The sequence below is a fragment of the Hyla sarda genome, chromosome 5 (assembly GCF_029499605.1).
Source record: "Hyla sarda isolate aHylSar1 chromosome 5, aHylSar1.hap1, whole genome shotgun sequence".
Lineage (NCBI taxonomy): Eukaryota > Metazoa > Chordata > Amphibia > Anura > Hylidae > Hyla > Hyla sarda.
In genome coordinates, this window is record NC_079193.1 from 338,807 (window position 1) to 362,658 (window position 23,852).

Genomic DNA, 23,852 nt, shown 5'->3' on the forward strand with positions numbered 1-23,852 from the left:
GTTATACCGTGTCCTATCGGCCCTCTGATCAGGGTTCTCTGTATTTGTAGGGAACAGGAGAGTCTGGAGTCGTCCTCGGAGCAGGAGCAGCTGCCACAGATCCTGGAGGAGCTCAGAGATGTCCTCGTGGCCCCCGGGACCCCAATCGCCAGATTCCAAATCAGAATGAAAGGTACCAGCAGTGTTATCGGGGGGGCGGGTGTCATGTGGGGGATGTATAATAACAGGGTGTACGTGCTCCTAGGGTTACCTCGCCCGCGGCTCTATTGGTTTAAGGACGGGCAGCCGCTCCTCGCCTCCGAGCGGATCCTGCTGACCAAGAAGAAGAAGCTGCACGTCCTGGAGATCCTCAATGTGAGGCGCGAGGACGCCGGGGAATACTCCGCCTACATGAGTAACTGCGCCGGATCTGCATATTCTTCCGCCAGGTTATCGGTGAAAGGTGCGACACATCCGCACTATACAGGATCGTCTAGTCATGTCTGATCTGTGTGGACTAGAGATGTAGTAGTTATACCCCTCCAGCTCTATCTGTATACTGCTGTCATCTCTATGGGATCAGGATATATAGTAGTTATACACCTCCCCTCCAGCTCTATCTGTATACTGCTGCTATCTCTATAGTAGTTATACCCCTCCCCTTCAGCTCTATCTGTATACTGATATATTACATGGGTGTATACAGCAAGCGCTGCAGCGTCACATCCGCACTATACAGGATCGTCTAGTCATGTCTGATCTGTGTGGACTAGAGATGTAGTAGTTATACCCCTCCAGCTCTATCTGTATACTGCTGCTATCTCTATAGTAGTTATACCCCTCCAGCTCTATCTATATACTGCTGCTATCTCTATAGTAGTTATACCCCTCCAGCTCTATCTATATACTGCTACTATCTCTATAGTAGTTATACCCCTCCAGCTCTATCTGTATACTGCTACTATCTCTATAGTAGTTATACCCCTCCAGCTCTATCTGTATACTGCTACTATCTCTATAGTAGTTATACCCCTCCAGCTCTATCTGTATACTGCTGCTATCTCTATACTAGTTATACCCCTCCAGCTCTATCTGTATACTGCTGCTATCTCTATAGGATCAGTATATATAGTAGTTATACCCCTCCAGCTCTATCTGTATACTGCTGCTATCTCTATAGTAGTTATACCCCTCCCCTTCAGCTCTATCTGTATACTGATATATTACATGGGTGTATACAGCAAGCGCTGCAGCGTCACATCCGCGCTATACAGGATCGTCTAGTCATGTCTGATCTGTGTGGACTAGAGATGTAGTAGTTATACCCCTCCAGCTCTATCTGTATACTGCTGCTATCTCTATAGTAGTTATACCCCTCCAGCTCTATCTGTATACTGATATATTACATGGGTGTATACAGCAAGCGCTGCAGCGTCACATCCGCGCTATACAGGATCGTCTAGTCATGTCTGATCTGTGTGGACTAGAGATGTAGTAGTTATACCCCTCCAGCTCTATCTGTATACTGCTGCTATCTCTATAGTAGTTATACCCCTCCCCTCCAGCTCTATCTGTATACTGCTGCTATCTCTATAGGATGAGGATATATAGTAGTTATACCCCTCCCCTCCAGCTCTATCTGTATACTGCTGCTATCTCTATAGTAGTTATACCCCTCCGCTCCAGCTCTATCTGTATACTGCTGCTATCTCTATAGGATGAGGATATATAGTAGTTATACCCCTCCCCTCCAGCTCTATCTGTATACTGCTGCTATCGCTATAGTAGTTATACCCCTCCCCTCCAGCTCTATCTGTATACTGCTGCTATCTCTATAGTAGTTATACCCCTCCCCTCCAGCTCTATCTGTATACTGCTGCTATCTCTATAGTAGTTATACCCCTCCCCTCCAGCTCTATCTGTATACTGCTGCTATCTCTATAGTAGTTATACCCCTCCAGCTCTATCTGTATACTGCTGCTATCTCTATAGTAGTTATACCCCTCCCCTCCAGCTCTATCTGTATACTGCTGCTATCTCTATAGGATGAGGATATATAGTAGTTATACACTTCCCCTCCAGCTCTATCTGTATACTGCTGCTATCTCTATAGGATCAGGATATACAGTAGTTATACCCCTCCCCTCCAGCTCTATCTGTATACTGCTGCTATCTCTATGGGATCAGGATATATAGTAGTTATTCCCCTCCCCTCCAGCTCTATCTGTATACTGCTGCTATCTCTATAGGATGAGGATATATAGTAGTTATACCCCTCCCCTCCAGCTCTATCTGTATACTGCTGCTATCTCTATAGGATGAGGATATATAGTAGTTATACACCTCCCCTCCAGCTCTATCTGTATACTGCTGCTATCTCTATAGGATGAGGATATACAGTAGTTATACCCCTCCCCTCCAGCTCTATCTGTATACTGCTGCTATCTCTATAGGATGAGGATATATAGTAGTTATACCCCTCCCCTCCAGCTCTATCTGTATACTGCTGCTATCTCTATAGGATGAGGATGTATAGTAGTTATACCCTTCCCCTCCAGCTCTATCTGTATACTGCTGCTATCTCTATAGGATGAGGATGTATAGTAGTTATACCCCTCCCCTCCAGCTCTATCTGTTTACTGCTGCTATCTCTATAGTAGTTATACCCCTCCCCTCCAGCTCTATCTGTATACTGCTGCTATCTCTATAGGATGAGGATGTATAGTAGTTATACACCTCCCCTCCAGCTCTATCTGTATACTGCTGCTATCTCTATAGGATCAGGATATATAGTAGTTATACACCTCCCTTCCAGCTCTAGCTGTATACTGCTGTTATCTTTATAGGATGAGAATATGTAGTAGTTATACCCCTCCCCTCCAGCTCTATCTGTATACTGCTGCTATCTCTATAGGATGAGGATGTATAGTAGTTATACCCCTCCCCTCCAGCTCTATCTGTGTACTGCTGTTATCTCTATGGGATCAGTATATATAGTAGTTATACACCTCCCCTCCAGCTCTATCTGTATACTGCTGCTATCTCTATGGGATCAAGATATATAGTAGTTATACATCTCCCCTCCAGCTCTATCTGTATACTGCTGCTATCTCTATAGGATCACTATGTATAGTAGTTATACCCCTCCCCTCCAGCTCTATCTGTATACTGCTGCTATCTCTATAGGATGAGGATGTATAGTAGTTATACCCCTCCCCTCCAGCTCTATCTGTATACTGCTGCTATCTCTATGGGATCAGGATATATATAGTAGTTATACACCCCCCCTCCAGCTCTATCTGTATACTGCTGCTATCTCTATAGTAGTTATACCCCTCCCCTCCAGCTCTATCTGTATACTGCTGCTATCTCTATAGGATGAGGATATATAGTAGTTATACACTTCCCCTCCAGCTCTATCTGTATACTGCTGCTATCTCTATAGGATCAGGATATACAGTAGTTATACCCCTCCCCTCCAGCTCTATCTGTATACTGCTGCTATCTCTATGGGATCAGGATATATAGTAGTTATTCCCCTCCCCTCCAGCTCTATCTGTATACTGCTGCTATCTCTATAGGATGAGGATATATAGTAGTTATACCCCTCCCCTCCAGCTCTATCTGTATACTGCTGCTATCTCTATAGGATGAGGATATATAGTAGTTATACACCTCCCCTCCAGCTCTATCTGTATACTGCTGCTATCTCTATAGGATGAGGATATACAGTAGTTATACCCCTCCCCTCCAGCTCTATCTGTATACTGCTGCTATCTCTATAGGATGAGGATATATAGTAGTTATACCCCTCCCCTCCAGCTCTATCTGTATACTGCTGCTATCTCTATAGGATGAGGATGTATAGTAGTTATACCCTTCCCCTCCAGCTCTATCTGTATACTGCTGCTATCTCTATAGGATGAGGATGTATAGTAGTTATACCCCTCCCCTCCAGCTCTATCTGTTTACTGCTGCTATCTCTATAGTAGTTATACCCCTCCCCTCCAGCTCTATCTGTATACTGCTGCTATCTCTATAGGATGAGGATGTATAGTAGTTATACACCTCCCCTCCAGCTCTATCTGTATACTGCTGCTATCTCTATAGGATCAGGATATATAGTAGTTATACACCTCCCTTCCAGCTCTAGCTGTATACTGCTGTTATCTTTATAGGATGAGAATATGTAGTAGTTATACCCCTCCCCTCCAGCTCTATCTGTATACTGCTGCTATCTCTATAGGATGAGGATGTATAGTAGTTATACCCCTCCCCTCCAGCTCTATCTGTGTACTGCTGTTATCTCTATGGGATCAGTATATATAGTAGTTATACACCTCCCCTCCAGCTCTATCTGTATACTGCTGCTATCTCTATGGGATCAAGATATATAGTAGTTATACATCTCCCCTCCAGCTCTATCTGTATACTGCTGCTATCTCTATAGGATCACTATGTATAGTAGTTATACCCCTCCCCTCCAGCTCTATCTGTATACTGCTGCTATCTCTATAGGATGAGGATGTATAGTAGTTATACCCCTCCCCTCCAGCTCTATCTGTATACTGCTGTCATCTCTATGGGATCAGGATATATAGTAGTTATACACCTCCCCTCCAGCTCTATCTGTATACTGCAGTTATCTCTATAGGATCAGGATGTATAGTAGTTATACCCCTCCAGCTCTATCTGTATACTGCTGCTATCTCTATAGGATCACAATGTATAGTAGTTATACCCCTCCAGCTCTATCTGTATACTGCTGCTATCTCTATAGGATGAGGATATATAGTAGTTATACACATCCCCTCCAGCTCTATCTGTATACTGCTGCTATCTCTATAGGATCAGGATATATAGTTGTTATACACCTCCCCTCCAGCTCTATCTGTATACTGCTGCTATATCTATGGGATCAGGATATATAGTAGTTATACACCTACACCTCCCCTCCAGCTCTATCTGTATAGTGCTGCTATATCTATGGGATCAGGATATATAGTAGTTGTACACCTCCCCTCCAGCTCTATCTGTATACTGCTGTTATCTCTATGGGATCAGGATATATAGTAGTTATACCCCTCCAGCTCTATCTGTATACTGCTGTTATCTCTATGGGATCAGGATATATAGTAGTTATACCCCTCCAGCTCTATCTGTATACTGCTGTTATCTCTATAGGATCAGGATATATAGTAGTTATACATCTCCCCTCCAGCTCTGTCTGTATACTGCTGCTATATCTATAGGATCAGGATGTATTGTAGTTATACACCTCCCCTCCAGCTCTATCTGTATACTACTGCTATCTCTATGGGATCAGGATATATAGTAGTTATACACCCTCCCTCCAGCTTTATCTCTATACTGCTGCTATCTCTATGGGATCAGGATATATAGTAGTTATACATCTCCCCTCCAGCTCTATCTGTATACTGCTGCTATCTCTATGGGATCAGGATATATATAGTAGTTATACACCCCCCCTCCAGCTCTATCTCTATACTGCTGCTATCTCTATGGGATCGGGATATATAGTAGTTATACATTTTCCCTCCAGCTCTATCTGTATACTGCTGCTGTTATCTCTATGCGATCAGGATATATAGTAGTTATACACCTCCCCTCCAGCTCTATCTGTATACTGCTGTTATCTCTATGGGATCAGGATATATAGTAGTTATACACCTCCCCCTCCAGCTCTATCTGTATACTGCTGCTATCTCTAAGGGATCTGGATATACGTAGTAGTTATACACCTCCCGTCCAGCTCTATCTGTATACTGCTGCTATCTCTAAGGGATCAGGATATATAGTAGTTATACCCCTCCCCTCCAGCTCTATCTGTATACTGCTGTTATCTCTAAGGGATCAGGATATACGTAGTAGTTATACACCTCCCCTCCAGCTCTATCTGTATACTGCTGCTATCTCTAAGAGATCAGGATATACATAGTAGTTATACTCCCCCCTTGAGGCTGTGTTCACTTTGTTGCATTTTTTATGTTGCAGGAAAATGGCACTATTTGATTGCACTTTTTGCAGTAAAAATGCATACATTTTACCACGATTTTGGAAAAACCTATAAAAATACGCCAAACTGTGGTATGAATGCTACAAAAATGTGGTAAAAATGCAGCATGTGAACACAGCCTGAAGACCTCAAATCTTCATAAAACACTTCAATTGTGATAACAGGTCAAATCTTTTGCCTCATGACAATATTTGTCAAAAATAAACGGAAAACGCACCAAAACTGCACATTGTGTGAACTGATCCCAACACACTTATGAGTCTCAGCGGTTTAGGCTTCTGGTTCCTGACGTCTAGCCAGGTGTTAGGTTGGTCTCTTTAGGTGAACTGCAGTGAAGAGACTCTGACAGAAGATTCATGGGAAATGTAGGCAGCATTAGGAAATCATTTCAGAGATAGTATCAATATGGCTAAAAACACATACCTGCCACATCAGCTAAAATAGACATACACAAGGACCTCTACATTATTCTCTAATAAGAGCCTATGCCGCACTATAAAAACACAAAAAATCCTGGAGTGCGTCTTTAAGGGATGTAAAATGTTATGGTAATCGTCCTTTGTACAGAGTTGGTTGAGTATCTCATATACCTTGAACAGAGACATAATGAACTGGATATATCACATCCATACAAATCAGACATGACCAATCAATCCATGTACAAATCCCATCCATACTGATCAGACATGACCAATCAATCCATGTACAAATCCTATCCATATTGATCAGACATGACCAATCAATCCATGTACAAATCCTATCCATACTGATCAGACATGACCAATCAATCCATGTACAAATCCTATCCATACTGATCAGACATGACCAATCAATCCATGTACAAATCCTATCCATACAAATCAGACATGACCAATCAATCCATGTACAAATCCTTTCCATACTGATCAGACATGACTGATCAATCCATTTACAAATCCTGTCCATACAAATCAGACATGAATAATTGATCCATGTGCAAATCCTTTCCATACTGATCAGACATGACTGATCAATCCATTTACAAATCCTATCCATACAAATCAGACATGAATAATTGATCCATGTGCAAATCCTTTCCATACTGATCAGACATTACTTATCAATCCATGTACAAATACCATCTATACTGATCAGACATGACTAATCAATCCATGTACAAATCATATCCATACAAATAAGACATGAATAGTTAATCCATGTACAAATCCCATCCATACTAATCAGACATGACTAATCAATCCATGTACAAATCCCATCTATATTAATCAGACATGACTAATCAATCCATGTACAAATCCTATCCATACTAATCAAATAATGCTAATCAATCCGTGTATAAATCTCATTTATACAGATCATTCATGACAAAAATAATTCTATGTTCAAATTTTATCCAAACTGATCAGACATGACTAATCAATCCATGTACAAAATCCCATCAATACTAATCAGACATGACTAATCAATCCATGTACAAATCCTATCCATACTAATTAGACATGACTAATCAATCCATGTACAAATCCTATCCATACTAATTAGACATGACTAATCAATCTATGTACAAGATCCGATTTATACTGATCAGACATGACCAATCAATCCATGTACAAATCCTATCCATACAAATCAGACATGAATAATTGATCCATGTACAAATCCTATCCATACTAATCAGACATGACTATAATCAATCCATGTACAAAATCCCATACATACTAATCAGACATGACTAATCAATCCATGTACAAATCCTATCCATACTAATTAGACATTACTAATCAATCCATGTACAAATCCTATCCATACTAATTAGACATGACTAATCAATCTATGTACAAATCCTCTCCATACTGATCAGACATGACCAATCAATCCATGTACAAATCCTATCCATACTAATTAGACATGACTAATCAATCTATGTACAAGATCCGATTTATACTGATCAGACATGACCAATCAATCCATTTGCAAATCCTATCCATACAAATCAGACATGAATAATTGATCCATGTACAAATCCTTTCCATACTGAACAGACATTACTTATCAATCCATGTACAAATACCATCTATACTAATCAGACATGACTTATCAATCCATGTACAAAATTCTATCCATATTGATCAGACATGACTAATCAATCCATGTACAAAATCCCATCGATACTTATCACATAGGACTAATTAATCTATATGTACAAATCTAATCCATACTGATCAATCACGACTAGTGAACTCAAATACAAATCCCATCCATACTGATCAGACATGACTAATCAATCCATGTACAAATCCCATCTATACTGATCAGACATGACTAATCAATCCATGTACAAATCTCATCCTTACAGATCAGGCATGACTAATCAATCCATGAAAAATTTTCATCCTTACAGATCAGACATGACTAATCAATTCCCCTACAAATCTCATCCTTACAGACCAAACATATATAATTAATCCATGTACAAATCCCATCCATACTGATCAGACATGACTAATCAATCCATGTATAAATCCCATCCTTACAAATCAGACATGACCAATCAATCCATGAACAAATCTCATCCTTACGGATCAGACAAGACTAATCAATCCACGTACAAATCTCATCCTTACAGATCAGACATGACTAATCAATCCATGTATAAATCTCATCCTTATAGATCAAACATATATAATCGATCCATGTACAAATCCCATCCATACTGATCAGACATGACCAATCAATCCATGAACAAATCTCATCCTTACAGATTAGACATGACTAATCAATCCCTTTTAGTGTCCTATACATAGGATATGGTGTCTTTTCTCTGGTCCTCTCTTATTTCCGGTTTCATTCCAGGTCCAGGAGAGCTGCAGAAAGAGAAGTCTGCGGAGGAGGTCGGAGGTTAGTAGGGTGTGATGATTGTCCACGAGGCATCCTCCAGTACAAAGCCTGAGATCACCCCAGGGGGCGCCATATACAAACTCTGAGGGACTTTCACCAATAGCAGCTTACAGTCAGTGCATGGTGATGATGTCACTGTGATGTCATCAGCTGACTCCCTTGTTCCCTGGGGAGGGGCTGCAGCGGCCTCGATTGCCATCTGTACAGCGCTGAGGGGTATGCTGCCACTATACAAATGACCGATAAAAAAGTTTGGCTGGAGTAGGATGCGGTAATGTCACCGGTGCAGGATCTGTCATGGTCTCAGTCTGTCATGGTCTCAGTCTGTCATGGTCTCAGTCTGTCATGGTCTCAGTCTGTCATGGTCTCAGTCTGTCATGGTCTCAGTCTGTCATGGTCTCAGTCTGTCATGGTCTCAGTCTGTCATGTCTCCTGCAGACCTGGAGAAGCCGGTCCCTCCGATGTTCCTGGAGAGATTCACAAACAAGAAGGTGCTGAAGGGCTCGAGCATCACCTTATCTGTGAAGGTGGAAGGTAAAGCCCCATTATATCAGCTTAAAGGGGATCTCCGCATCTTCCCTCACAAGTACTTCCCTGATTCATTACATAATAATTATACATAATACACAGTGGCCAGAGCTCTGATCCTCAGCTTAAACAACCCCCTCCAGAGCTGCAGTCACTATTCTGCTGATACATCATATCTTATCCTCCAGAGCTGCAGTCACTACTCTGCTGTTACATCATGTCTTTTCCTCCAGAGCTGCACTCACTATTCTGCTGATACATAATGTCTTATCCTCCAGAGCTGCACTCACTATTCTGTTGTTACATCATGTCTTATCCTCCAGAGCTGCACTCACTGTTCTCCTGTTACATCATGTCTTATCCTCCAGAGCTGCACTCACTATTCTGCTGTTACATCATGTCTTATCCTCCTGAGCTGCACTCACTATTCTGCTGATACATAATGTCTTATCCTTCAGAGCTGCACTCACTATTCTGTTGTTACATCATGTCTTATCCTCCAGAGCTGCGCTCACTATTCTGCTGTTACAACAGGTCTTATCCTCCAGAGCTGCACTCACTATTCTGCTGTTACATCATGCCTTATCCTCCAGAGCTGCACTCACTATTCTGCTGTTACAACAGGTCTTATCCTCCAGAGCTGCACTCACTATTCTGCTGTTACAACAGGTCTTATCCTCCAGAGCTGCACTCACTATTCTGCTGTTACATCATGCCTTATCCTCCAGAGCTGCACTCACTATTCTGCTGTTACATCATGTCTTATCCTCCAGAGCTGCACTCACTATTCTCCTGTTACATCATGTCTTATCCCCCAGAGCTGCACTCACTATTCTGCTGATACATCATATCTTATCCTCCAGAGCTGCACTCACTATTCTGCTGTTACATCAGGTCTTATCCTCCAGAGCTGCACTCACTATTCTCCTGTTACATCATGTCTTATCCCCCAGAGCTGCACTCACTATTCTGCTGTTGTTTCCACCGTTGTGTATTCCAGGGATCCCGTCTCCCACAGTCACTTGGTTGAAGGAGGAATCTCCAGAAGACGTTCTATGGATCAGACCCGAGACGAGGGGCTATAAGTTGGCGCGCTCCAACATGCACCACAGCCTGATCCTGCTGGACGTGGGCACAGAGTTCACCGGGGCGTATACCTGCATCGCCACCAACAAAGTGGGCCAGTCAATATGCAGCGCATCGGTGGAGGTGTTAGAAGGTGAATGGGGGATGGTGCCAGTGACCAAGATGTGGGGGGGTAGTCATAGATGTGGGGGGGAGGTCAGTCATAGAGGTATGGGGGGGGTCGGTCATAGAGGTATGGGGGGGGGGGTCATAGAGGTATGGGGGGGAGGTCATAGAGGTATGGGGGGGGTCGGTCATAGAGGTATGGGGGGGCAGTCATAGAGGTGTGGGGGGGAGGTCAGTCATAGAGGTATGGGGGGGGTCGGTCATAGGGTGTGGGGGGGAGGTCAGTCATAGAGGTGTGGGGGGGAGGTCAGTCATAGAGGTATGGGGGGGGGTCGGTCATAGAGGTGTGGGGGGGGTCGGTCATAGAGGTATGGGGGGGCAGTCATAGAGGTGTGGGGGGGAGGTCAGTCATAGAGGTATGGGGGGGGTCGGTCATAGGGTGTGGGGGGGAGGTCAGTCATAGAGGTGTGGGGGGGAGGTCAGTCATAGAGGTATGGGGGGGGGTCGGTCATAGAGGTGTGGGGGGGGTCGGTCATAGAGGTATGGGGGGGCAGTCATAGAGGTATGGGGGGGGTCGGTCATAGAGGTGAGGGGGAGGTCAGTCATAGAGGTATGGGGGGGGGGGTCGGTCATAGAGGTATGGGGGGGGTCGGTCATAGAGGTGTGGGGGGGAGGTCATAGAGGTATGGGGGGGGTCGGTCATAGAGGTATGGGGGGGCAGTCATAGAGGTATGGGGGGGGTCGGTCATAGGGTGTGGGGGGGAGGTCAGTCATAGAGGTGTGGGGGGGAGGTCAGTCATAGAGGTATGGGGGGGGTCGGTCATAGAGGTGTGGGGGGGGTCGGTCATAGAGGTATGGGGGGGCAGTCATAGAGGTATGGGGGGGGTCGGTCATAGAGGTGGGGGGGAGGTCAGTCATAGAGGTATGGGGGGGGGGTCGGTCATAGAGGTATGGGGGGGGTCGGTCATAGAGGTGTGGGGGGGAGGTCAGTCATAGAGGTATGGGGGGGTCGGTCATAGAGGTATGGGGGGGGGTCGGTCATAGAGGTGTGGGGGGGAGGTCATAGAGGTGTGGGGGGGAGGTCAGTCATAGAGGTATGGGGGGGGTCGGTCATAGAGGTGTGGGGGGGTCGGTCATAGAGGTGTGGGGGGGAGGTCAGTCATAGAGGTATGGGGGGGGGGTCGGTCATAGAGGTATGGGGGGGGTCGGTCATAGAGGTGTGGGGGGGCAGTCATAGAGGTATGGGGGGGGTCGGTCATAGAGGTATGGGGGGCAGTCATAGAGGTATGGGGGGGGTCGGTCATAGAGGTATGGGGGGCAGTCATAGAGGTATGGGGGGGTCGGTCATAGAGGTATGGGGGGGTCGGTCATAGAGGTATGGGGGGGGGGGTCAGTCATAGAGGTACGGGGGGGGTCGGCCATAGAGGTATGGGGGGAGGTCAGTCATAGAGGTGTGGGAGGGAGGTTAGTCGTAGAGGTGTGGGGGGGCAGTCATAGAGGTATGGGGGGGTCAGTCATAGAGGTATGGGGGGGGTCAGTCATAGAGGTGTGGGGGGGAGGTCAGTCATAGAGGTTTGGGGGGAGGTCAGTCATAGAAGTGGGGGGTGGCAGTCAAAGAGGCCTGTATGTGTGTTGGGGGGGGGTGCAGTCATAGAGGTGGGGGCCACAGGAGGATCTTCATTTTGTGTCTTGTGTTACAGAAAAGGATGCACAGATCCTGGCAGAAGCTGATAAGATCGTGAAGGACGCACTGAGGTCATCTGTACCAGGGTGAGTACCGGGGCAGCCCCTTATCATAGAGCTGTGTAGTAGAGGATGTTCTGAGGTCATCTGTACCAGGGTGAGTACTGGGGCAGCCCCTTATCATAGAGCTGTGTAGTAGAGGATGTTCTGGGGTCATCTGTATCAGGGTGCGTACCGGGGCAGCCCCTTATCATAGAGCTGTGTAGTAGAGGATGTTCTGGGGTCATCTGTACCAGGGTGAGTACTGGGGCAGCCCCTTATCATAGAGCTGTGTAGTAGAGGATGTTCTGGGGTCATCTGTACCAGGGTGAGTACTGGGGCAGCCCCTTATCATAGAGCTGTGTAGTAGAGGATGTTCTGAGGTCATCTGTACCAGGGTGAGTACTGGGGCAGCCCCTTATCATAGAGCTGTGTAGTAGAGGATGTTCTGGGGTCATCTGTACCAGGGTGAGTACTGGGGCAGCCCCTTATCATAGAGCTGTGTAGTAGAGGATGTTCTGGGGTCATCTGTACCAGGGTGAGTACTGGGGCAGCCCCTTATCATAGAGCTGTGTAGTAGAGGATGTTCTGGGGTCATCTGTACCAGGGTGAGTACTGGGGCAGCCCCTTATCATAGAGCTGTGTAGTAGAGGATGTTCTGGGGTCATCTGTACCAGGGTGAGTACTGGGGCAGCCCCTTATCATAGAGCTGTGTAGTAGAGGATGTTCTGGGGTCATCTGTACCAGGGTGAGTACTAGGGCAGCCCCTTATCATAGAGCTGTGTAGTAGAGGATGTTCTGGGGTCATCTGTACCAGGGTGAGTACTGGGGCAGCCCCTTATCATAGAGCTGTGTAGTAGAGGATGTTCTGGGGTCATCTGTACCAGGGTGAGTACTGGGGCAGCCCCTTATCATAGAGCTGTGTAGTAGAGGATGTTCTGGGGTCATCTGTATCAGGGTGAGTACTGGGGCAGCCCCTTATCATAGAGCTGTGTAGTAGAGGATGTTCTGGGGTCATCTGTACCGGGGTGAGTACTGGGGCAGCCCCTTATCATAGAGCTGTGTAGTAGAGGATGTTCTGAGGTCATCTGTACCAGGGTGAGTACCGGGGCAGCCCCTTATCATAGAGCTGTGTAGTAGAGGATGTTCTGAGGTCATCTGTACCAGGGTGAGTACTGGGGCAGCCCCTTATCATAGAGCTGTGTAGTAGAGGATGTTCTGGGGTCATCTGTATCAGGGTGCGTACCGGGGCAGCCCCTTATCATAGAGCTGTGTAGTAGAGGATGTTCTGGGGTCATCTGTACCAGGGTGAGTACTGGGGCAGCCCCTTATCATAGAGCTGTGTAGTAGAGGATGTTCTGGGGTCATCTGTACCAGGGTGAGTACTGGGGCAGCCCCTTATCATAGAGCTGTGTAGTAGAGGATGTTCTGAGGTCATCTGTACCAGGGTGAGTACTGGGGCAGCCCCTTATCATAGAGCTGTGTAGTAGAGGATGTTCTGGGGTCATCTGTACCAGGGTGAGTACTGGGGCAGCCCCTTATCATAGAGCTGTGTAGTAGAGGATGTTCTGGGGTCATCTGTACCAGGGTGAGTACTGGGGCAGCCCCTTATCATAGAGCTGTGTAGTAGAGGATGTTCTGGGGTCATCTGTACCAGGGTGAGTACTGGGGCAGCCCCTTATCATAGAGCTGTGTAGTAGAGGATGTTCTGGGGTCATCTGTACCAGGGTGAGTACTGGGGCAGCCCCTTATCATAGAGCTGTGTAGTAGAGGATGTTCTGGGGTCATCTGTACCAGGGTGAGTACTAGGGCAGCCCCTTATCATAGAGCTGTGTAGTAGAGGATGTTCTGGGGTCATCTGTACCAGGGTGAGTACTGGGGCAGCCCCTTATCATAGAGCTGTGTAGTAGAGGATGTTCTGGGGTCATCTGTACCAGGGTGAGTACTGGGGCAGCCCCTTATCATAGAGCTGTGTAGTAGAGGATGTTCTGGGGTCATCTGTATCAGGGTGAGTACTGGGGCAGCCCCTTATCATAGAGCTGTGTAGTAGAGGATGTTCTGGGGTCATCTGTACCGGGGTGAGTACTGGGGCAGCCCCTTATCATAGAGCTGTGTAGTAGATGATGTTCTGGGGTCATCTGTACCAGGGTGAGTACTGGGGCAGCCCCTTATCATAGAGCTGTGTAGTAGAGGATGTTCTGGGGTCATCTGTACCAGGGTGAGTACCGGGGCAGCCCCTTATCATAGAGCTGTGTAGTAGAGGATGTTCTGGGGTCATCTGTACCAGAGTGAGTACTGGGGCAGCCCCTTATCATAGAGCTGTGTAGTAGAGGATGTTCTGAGGTCATCTGTACCAGGGTGAGTACTGGGGCAGCCCCTTATCATAGAGCTGTGTAGTGAAGGATGTTCTGGGGTCATCTGTACCAGGGTGAGTACTGGGGCAGCCCCTTATCATAGAGCTGTGTAGTAGAGGATGTTCTGAGGTCATCTGTACCAGGGTGAGTACCGGGGCAGCCCCTTATCATAGAGCTGTGTAGTAGAGGATGTTCTGGGGTCATCTGTACCAGGGTGAGTACTGGGGCAGCCCCTTATCATAGAGCTGTGTAGTAGAGGATGTTCTGAGGTCATCTGTACCAGGGTGAGTACCGGGGCAGCCCCTTATCATAGAGCTGTGTAGTAGAGGATGTTCTGGGGTCATCTGTACCAGGGTGAGTACTGGGGCAGCCCCTTATCATAGAGCTGTGTAGTAGAGGATGTTCTGAGGTCATCTGTACCAGGGTGAGTACCGGGGCAGCCCCTTATCATAGAGCTGTGTAGTAGAGGATGTTCTGGGGTCATCTGTACCTGGGTGAGTACTGGGGCAGCCCCTTATCATAGAGCTGTGTAGTAGAGGATGTTCTGGGGTCATCTGTACCAGGGTGAGTACTGGGGCAGCCCCTTATCATAGAGCTGTGTAGTAGAGGATGTTCTGAGGTCATCTGTACCGGGGTGAGTACTGGGGCAGCCCCTTATCATAGAGCTGTGTAGTAGAGGATGTTCTGGGGTCATCTGTACTGGGGTGAGTACTGGGGCAGCCCCTTATCATAGAGCTGTGTAGTGAAGGATGTTCTGGGGTCATCTGTACCAGGGTGAGTACTGGGGCAGCCCCTTATCATAGAGCTGTGTAGTAGATGATGTTCTGGGGTCATCTGTACCAGGGTGAGTACTGGGGCAGCCCCTTATCATAGAGCTGTGTAGTAGAGGATGTTCTGAGGTCATCTGTACCAGGGTCAGTACTGGGGCAGCCCCTTATCATAGAGCTGTGTAGTGAAGGATGTTCTGGGGTCATCTGTACCAGGGTGAGTACTGGGGCAGCCCCTTATCATAGAGCTGTGTAGTAGAGGATGTTCTGGGGTCATCTGTACCAGGGTGAGTACTGGGGCAGCCCCTTATCATAGAGCTGTGTAGTAGAGGATGTTCTGGGGTCATCTGTACCAGGGTGAATACTGGGGCAGCCCCTTATCATAGAGCTGTGTAGTAGAGGATGTTCTGAGGTCATCTGTACCAGGGTGAGTACTGGGGCAGCCCCTTATCATAGAGCTGTGTAGTAGAGGATGTTCTGAGGTCATCTGTACCAGGGTGAGTACTGGGGCAGCCCCTTATCATAGAGCTGTGTAGTAGAGGATGTTCTGGGGTCATCTGTACCAGGGTGAGTACTGGGGCAGCCCCTTATCATAGAGCTGTGTAGTAGAGGATGTTCTGAGGTCATCTGTACCAGGGTGAGTACTGGGGCAGCCCCTTATCATAGAGCTGTGTAGTAGAGGATGTTCTGGGGTCATCTGTACCAGGGTGAGTACTGGGGCAGCCCCTTATCATAGAGCTGTGTAGTAGAGGATGTTCTGAGGTCATCTGTACCAGGGTGAGTACTGGGGCAGCCCCTTATCATAGAGCTGTGTAGTAGAGGATGTTCTGGGGTCATCTGTACCTGGGTGAGTACTGGGGCAGCCCCTTATCATAGAGCTGTGTAGTAGAGGATGTTCTGGGGTCATCTGTACCAGGGTGAGTACCGGGGCAGCCCCTTATCATAGAGCTGTGTAGTAGAGGATGTTCTGGGGTCATCTGTACCAGGGTGAGTACCGGGGCAGCCCCTTATCATAGAGCTGTGTAGTAGAGGATGTTCTGGGGTCATCTGTACCAGGGTGAGTACTGGGGCAGCCCCTTATCATAGAGCTGTGTAGTAGAGGATGTAATGGGGTCATCTGTACCAGGGTGAGTACTGGGGCAGCCCCTTATCATAGAGCTGTGTAGTAGAGGATGTTCTGGGGTCATCTGTACCAGGGTGAGTACCGGGGCAGCCCCTTATCATAGAGCTGTGTAGTAGAGGATGTTCTGGGGTCATCTGTACCAGGGTGAGTACTGGGGCAGCCCCTTATCATAGAGCTGTGTAGTAGAGGATGTTCTGGGGTCATCTGTACCAGGGTGAGTACCGGGGCAACCCCTTATCATAGAGCTGTGTAGTAGAGGATGTTCTGAGGTCATCTGTACCAGGGTGAGTACCGGGGCAGCCCCTTATCATAGAGCTGTGTAGTAGAGGATGTTCTGAGGTCATCTGTACCAGGGTGAATACTGGGGCAGCCCCTTATCATAGAGCTGTGTAGTAGAGGATGTTCTGGGGTCATCTGTACCAGGGTGAGTACCGGGGCAGCCCCTTATCATAGAGCTGTGTAGTAGAGGATGTTCTGGGGTCATCTGTACCAGGGTGAGTACTGGGGCAGCCCCTTATCATAGAGCTGTGTAGTAGAGGATGTTCTGGGGTCATCTGTACCTGGGTGAGTACCGGGGCAGCCCCTTATCATAGAGCTGTGTAGTAGAGGATGTTCTGGGGTCATCTGTACCAGGGTGAGTACTGGGGCAGCCCCTTATCATAGAGCTGTGTAGTAGAGGATGTTCTGGGGTCATCTGTACCAGGGTGAGTACTGGGGCAGCCCCTTATCATAGAGCTGTGTAGTAGAGGATGTTCTGGGGTCATCTGTACCAGGGTGAGTACTGGGGCAGCCCCTTATCATAGAGCTGTGTAGTAGAGGATGTTCTGGGGTCATCTGTACCAGGGTGAGTACTGGGGCAGCCCCTTATCATAGAGCTGTGTAGTAGAGGATGTTCTGGGGTCATCTGTACCAGGGTGAGTACTGGGGCAGCCCCTTATCATAGAGCTGTGTAGTAGAGGATGTTCTGGGGTCATCTGTACCAGGGTGAGTACTGGGGCAGCCCCTTATCATAGAGCTGTGTAGTAGAGGATGTTATGGGGTCATCTGTACCAGGGTGAGTACTGGGGCAGCCCCTTATCATAGAGCTGTGTAGTAGAGGATGTTCTGGGGTCATCTGTACCAGGGTGAGTACTGGGGCAGCCCCTTATCATAGAGCTGTGTAGTAGAGGATGTTCTGGGGTCATCTGTACCAGGGTGAGTACTGGGGCAGCCCCTTATCATAGAGCTGTGTAGTAGAGGATGTTCTGGGGTCATCTGTACCAGGGTGAGTACTGGGGCAGCCCCTTATCATAGAGCTGTGTAGTAGAGGATGTAATGGGGTCATCTGTACCAGGGTGAGTACTGGGGCAGCCCCTTATCATAGAGCTGTGTAGTAGAGGATGTTCTGGGGTCATCTGTACCTGGGTGAGTACTGGGGCAGCCCCTTATCATAGAGCTGTGTAGTAGAGGATGTTCTGGGGTCATCTGTACCAGGGTGAGTACTGGGGCAGCCCCTTATCATAGAGCTGTGTAGTAGAGGATGTTCTGGAGTCATCTGTACCAGGGTGAGTACCGGGGCAGCCCCTTATCATAGAGCTGTGTAGTAGAGGATGTTCTGGGGTCATCTGTACCTGGGTGAGTACTGGGGCAGCCCCTTATCATAGAGCTGTGTAGTAGAGGATGTTCTGAGGTCATCTGTACCAGGGTGAGTACTGGGGCAGCCCCTTATCATAGAGCTGTGTAGTAGAGGATGTTCTGGGGTCATCTGTACCAGGGTGAGTACCGGGGCAGCCCCTTATCATAGAGCTGTGTAGTGAAGGATGTTCTGGGGTCATCTGTACCAGGGTGAGTACCGGGGCAGCCCCTTATCATAGAGCTGTGTAGTAGAGGATGTTCTGAGGTCATCTGTACCAGGGTGAGTACTGGGGCAGCCCCTTATCATAGAGCTGTGTAGTAGAGGATGTTCTGAGGTCATCTGTACCAGGGTGAGTACCGGGGCAGCCCCTTATCATAGAGCTGTGTAGTAGAGGATGTTCTGGGGTCATCTGTACCAGGGTGAGTACTGGGGCAACCCCTTATCATAGAGCTGTGTAGTAGAGGATGTTCTGGGGTCATCTGTACCAGGGTGAGTACCGGGGCAGCCCCTTATCATAGAGCTGTGTAGTAGAGGATGCTCTGGGGTCATCTGTACCAGGGTGAGTTCTGGGGCAGCCCCTTATCATAGAGCTGTGTAGTAGAGGATGCTCTGGGGTCATCTGTACCAGGGTGAGTACTGGGGCAGCCCCTTATCATAGAGCTGTGTAGTAGAGGATGTTCTGGGGTCATCTGTACCAGGGTGAGTACTGGGGCAGCCCCTTATCATAGAGCTGTGTAGTAGAGGATGTTCTGGGGTCATCTGTACCAGGGTGAGTACTGGGGCAGCCCCTTATCATAGAGCTGTGTAGTAGAGGATGTTCTGGGGTCATCTGTACCAGGGTGAGTACTGGGGCAGCCCCTTATCATAGAGCTGTGTAGTAGAGGATGTTCTGTGGTCATCTGTACCAGGGTGAGTACTGGGGCAGCCCCTTATCATAGAGCTGTGTAGTAGAGGATGTTCTGGGGTCATCTGTACCAGGGTGAGTACTGGGGCAGCCCCTTATCATAGAGCTGTGTAGTAGAGGATGTTCTGGGGTCATCTGTACCAGGGTGAGTACCGGGGCAGCCCCTTATCATAGAGCTGTGTAGTAGAGGATGTTCTGAGGTCATCTGTACCAGGGTGAGTACTGGGGCAGCCCCTTATCATAGAGCTGTGTAGTAGATGATGTTCTGGGGTCATCTGTACCAGGGTGAGTACTGGGGCAGCCCCTTATCATAGAGCTGTGTAGTAGAGGATGTTCTGGGGTCATCTGTACCAGGGTGAGTACTGGGGCAGCCCCTTATCATAGAGCTGTGTAGTAGATGATGTTCTGGGGTCATCTGTACCAGGGTGAGTACTGGGGCAGCCCCTTATCATAGAGCTGTGTAGTAGAGGATGTTCTGGGGTCATCTGTACCAGGGTGAGTACTGGGGCAGCCCCTTATCATAGAGCTGTGTAGTAGAGGATGTTCTGAGGTCATCTGTACCAGGGTGAGTACTGGGGCAGCCCCTTATCATAGAGCTGTGTAGTAGAGGATGTCCTGGGGTCATCTGTACCAGGGTGAGTACTGGGGCAGCCCCTTATCATAGAGCTGTGTAGTAGAGAATGTTCTGGGGTCATCTGTACCAGGATGAGTACCGGGGCAGCCCCTTATCATAGAGCTGTGTAGTAGAGGATGTTCTGGGGTCATCTGTACCAGGGTGAGTACTGGGGCAGCCCCTTATCATAGAGCTGTGTAGTAGAGGATGTTTTGGGGTCATCTGTACCAGGGTGAGTACTGGGGCAGCCCCTTATCATAGAGCTGTGTAGTAGAGGATGTTCTGAGGTCATCTGTACCAGGGTGAGTACCGGGGCAGCCCCTTATCATAGAGCTGTGTAGTAGAGGATGTTCTGGGGTCATCTGTACCAGGGTGAGTACTGGGGCAGCCCCTTATCATAGAGCTGTGTAGTAGAGGATGTTCTGGGGTCATCTGTACCAGGGTGAGTACTGGGGCAGCCCCTTATCATAGAGCTGTGTAGTAGAGGATGTTCTGTGGTCATCTGTACCAGGGTGAGTACTGGGGCAGCCCCTTATCATAGAGCTGTGTAGTAGAGGATGTTCTGTGGTCATCTATACCAGGGTGAGTACTGGGGCAGCCCCTTATCATAGAGCTGTGTAGTAGAGGATGTTCTGGGGTCATCTGTACCAGGGTGAGTACTGGGGCAGCCCCTTATCATAGAGCTGTGTAGTAGAGGATGTTCTGGGGTCATCTGTACCAGGGTGAGTACTGGGGCAGCCCCTTATCATAGAGCTGTGTAGTAGAGGATGTTCTGGGGTCATCTGTACCAGGGTGAGTACTGGGGCAGCCCCTTATCATAGAGCTGTGTAGTAGAGGATGTAATGGGGTCATCTGTACCAGGGTGAGTACTGGGGCAGCCCCTTATCATAGAGCTGTGTAGTAGAGGATGTTCTGGGGTCATCTGTACCAGGGTGAGTACCGGGGCAGCCCCTTATCATAGAGCTGTGTAGTAGAGGATGTTCTGGGGTCATCTGTACCAGGGTGAGTTCTGGGGCAGCCCCTTATCATAGAGCTGTGTAGTAGAGGATGTTCTGGGGTCATCTGTACCAGGGTGAGTACTGGGGCAGCCCCTTATCATAGAGCTGTGTAGTAGAGGATGTTCTGGGGTCATCTGTACCAGGGTGAGTACTGGGGCAGCCCCTTATCATAGAGCTGTGTAGTAGAGGATGTTTTGGGGTCATCTGTACCAGGGTGAGTACCGGGGCAGCCCCTTATCATAGAGCTGTGTAGTAGAGGATGTTCTGGGGTCATCTGTACCTGGGTGAGTACTGGGGCAGCCCCTTATCATAGAGCTGTGTAGTAGAGGATGTTCTGGGGTCATCTGTACCAGGGTGAGTACCGGGGCAGCCCCTTATCATAGAGCTGTGTAGTAGAGGATGTTCTGGGGTCATCTGTACCAGGGTGAGTACTGCGGCAGCCCCTTATCATAGAGCTGTGTAGTAGAGGATGTTCTGGGGTCATCTGTACCAGGGTGAGTACTGGGGCAGCCCCTTATCATAGAGCTGTGTAGTAAAGGATGTTCTGGGGTCATCTGTATCAGGGTGCGTACCGGGGCAGCCCCTTATCATAGAGCTGTGTAGTAGAGGATGTTCTGGGGTCATCTGTACCAGGGTGAGTACTGGGGCAGCCCCTTATCATAGAGCTGTGTAGTAGAGGATGTTCTGGGGTCCTCTGTACCAGAGTGAGTACTGGGGCAGCCCCTTATCATAGAGCTGTGTAGTAGAGGATGTTCTGGGGTCATCTGTACCAGGGTGAGTACTGGGGCAGCCCCTTATCATAGAGCTGTGTAGTAGAGGATGTTCTGGGGTCATCTGTACCAGGGTGAGTACTGGGGCAGCCCCTTATCATAGAGCTGTGTAGTAGAGGATGTTCTGAGGTCATCTATACCAGGGTGAGTACTGGGGCAGCCCCTTATCATAGAGCTGTGTAGTAGAGAATGTTCTGGTGTCATCTGTACCAGGGTGAGTACTGGGGCAGCCCCTTATCATAGAGCTGTGTAGTAGAGGATGTTCTGGGGTCATCTGTACCAGGGTGAGTACTGGGGCAGCCCCTTATCATAGAGCTGTGTAGTAGAGCATGTTCTGAGGTCATCTGTACCAGGATGAGTACCGGGGCAGCCCCTTATCATAGAGCTGTGTAGCAGAGGATGTTCTGGGGTCATCTGTACCAGGGTGAGTACCGGGGCAGCCCCTTATCATAGAGCTGTGTAGTAGAGGATGTTCTGGGGTCATCTGTACCAGGGTGAGTACTGGGGCAGCCCCTTATCATAGAGCTGTGTGGTAGAGGATGTTCTGGGGTCATCTGTACCAGGTTGAGTACTGGGGCAGCCCCTTATCATAGAGCTGTGTAGTAGAGGATGTTCTGGGGTCATCTGTACCAGGGTGAGTACCGGGGCAGCCCCTTATCATAGAGCTGTGTAGTAGAGGATGTTCTGGGGTCATCTGTACCAGGGTGAGTACTGGGGCAGCCCCTTATCATAGAGCTTTGTAGTAGAGGATGTTCTGGGGTCATCTGTACCAGGGTGAGTACCGGGGCAGCCCCTTATCATAGAGCTGTGTAGTAGAGGATGTTTTGGGGTCATCTGTACCAGGGTGAGTACCGGGGCAGCCCCTTATCATAGAGCTGTGTAGTAGAGGATGTTCTGGGGTCATCTGTACCAGGGTGAGTACCGGGGCAGCCCCTTATCATAGAGCTGTGTAGTAGAGGATGTTCTGGGGTCATCTGTACCAGGGTGAGTACCGGGGCAGCCCCTTATCATACAGCTGTGTAGTAGAGGATGTTCTGGGGTCATCTGTACCAGGGTGAGTACTGGGGCAGCCCCTTATCATAGAGCTGTGTAGTAGAGGATGTTCTGGGGTCATCTGTACCAGGGTGAGTACTGGGGCAGCCCCTTATCATAGAGCTGTGTAGTAGAGGATGTTCTGGGGTCATCTGTACCAGGGTGAGTACCGGGGCAGCCCCTTATCATAGAGCTGTGTAGTGAATGATGTTCTGGGGTCATCTGTACCAGGGTGAGTACCGGGGCAGCCCCTTATCATAGAGCTGTGTAGTAGAGGATGTTCTGAGGTCATCTGTACCAGGGTGAGTACTGGGGCAGCCCCTTATCATAGAGCTGTGTAGTAGAGGATGCTCTGGGGTCATCTGTACCAGGGTGAGTACTGGGGCAGCCCCTTATCATAGAGCTGTGTAGTAGAGGATGTTCTGGGGTCATCTGTGCCAGGGTGAGTACTGGGGCAGCCCCTTATCATAGAGCTGTGTAGTAGAGGATGTAATGGGGTCATCTGTACCAGGGTGAGTACCGGGGCAGCCCCTTATCATAGAGCTGTGTAGTAGAGGATGTTCTGGGGTCATCTGTACCAGGGTGAGTACCGGGGCAGCCCCTTATCATAGAGCTGTGTAGTAGAGGATGTTCTGGGGTCATCTGTATCAGGGTGAGTACTGGGGCAGCCCCTTATCATAGAGCTGTGTAGTAGAGGATGTTCTGGGGTCATCTGTACCAGGGTGAGTACCGGGGCAGCCCCTTATCATAGAGCTGTGTAGTAGAGGATGTTCTGGGGTCCTCTGTACCAGGGTGAGTACCGGGGCAGCCCCTTATCATAGAGCTGTGTAGTAGAGGATGTTCTGGGGTCATCTGTACCAGGGTGAGTACTGGGGCAGCCCCTTATCATAGAGCTGTGTAGTAGAGGATGTTCTGGGGTCATCTGTACCAGGGTGAGTACCGGGGCAGCCCCTTATCATAGAGCTGTGTAGTAGAGGATGTTCTGAGGTCATCTGTACCAGGGTGAGTACTGGGGCAGCCCCTTATCATAGAGCTGTGTAGTAGAGGATGTTCTGGGGTCATCTGTACCAGGGTGAGTACTGGGGCAGCCCCTTATCATAGAGCTGTGTAGTAGAGGATGTTCTGGGGTCATCTGTACCAGGGTGAGTACTGGGGCAGCCCCTTATCATAGAGCTGTGTAGTAGAGGATGTTCTGGGGTCATCTGTACCAGGGTGAGTACCGGGGCAGCCCCTTATCATAGAGCTGTGTAGTAGAGGATGTTCTGAGGTCATCTGTACCAGGGTGAGTACTGGGGCAGCCCCTTATCATAGAGCTGTGTAG

At 48.6% G+C, this 23,852-nt stretch overlaps 1 protein-coding gene across 1 annotated transcript in view; it reads left to right on the forward strand.

Annotated features, from left to right (window-relative positions):
* Nucleotides 1-23,852, forward strand: part of OBSCN (obscurin, cytoskeletal calmodulin and titin-interacting RhoGEF) — a 577,179-nt gene that overhangs the window by 260,916 nt on the left and 292,411 nt on the right. The window contains 6 exon segments of the mRNA XM_056518694.1: nt 51-172; nt 245-442; nt 8,870-8,914; nt 9,353-9,448; nt 10,443-10,661; nt 12,334-12,403. Coding sequence (XP_056374669.1) covers nt 51-172; nt 245-442; nt 8,870-8,914; nt 9,353-9,448; nt 10,443-10,661; nt 12,334-12,403 — 750 coding nt within the window.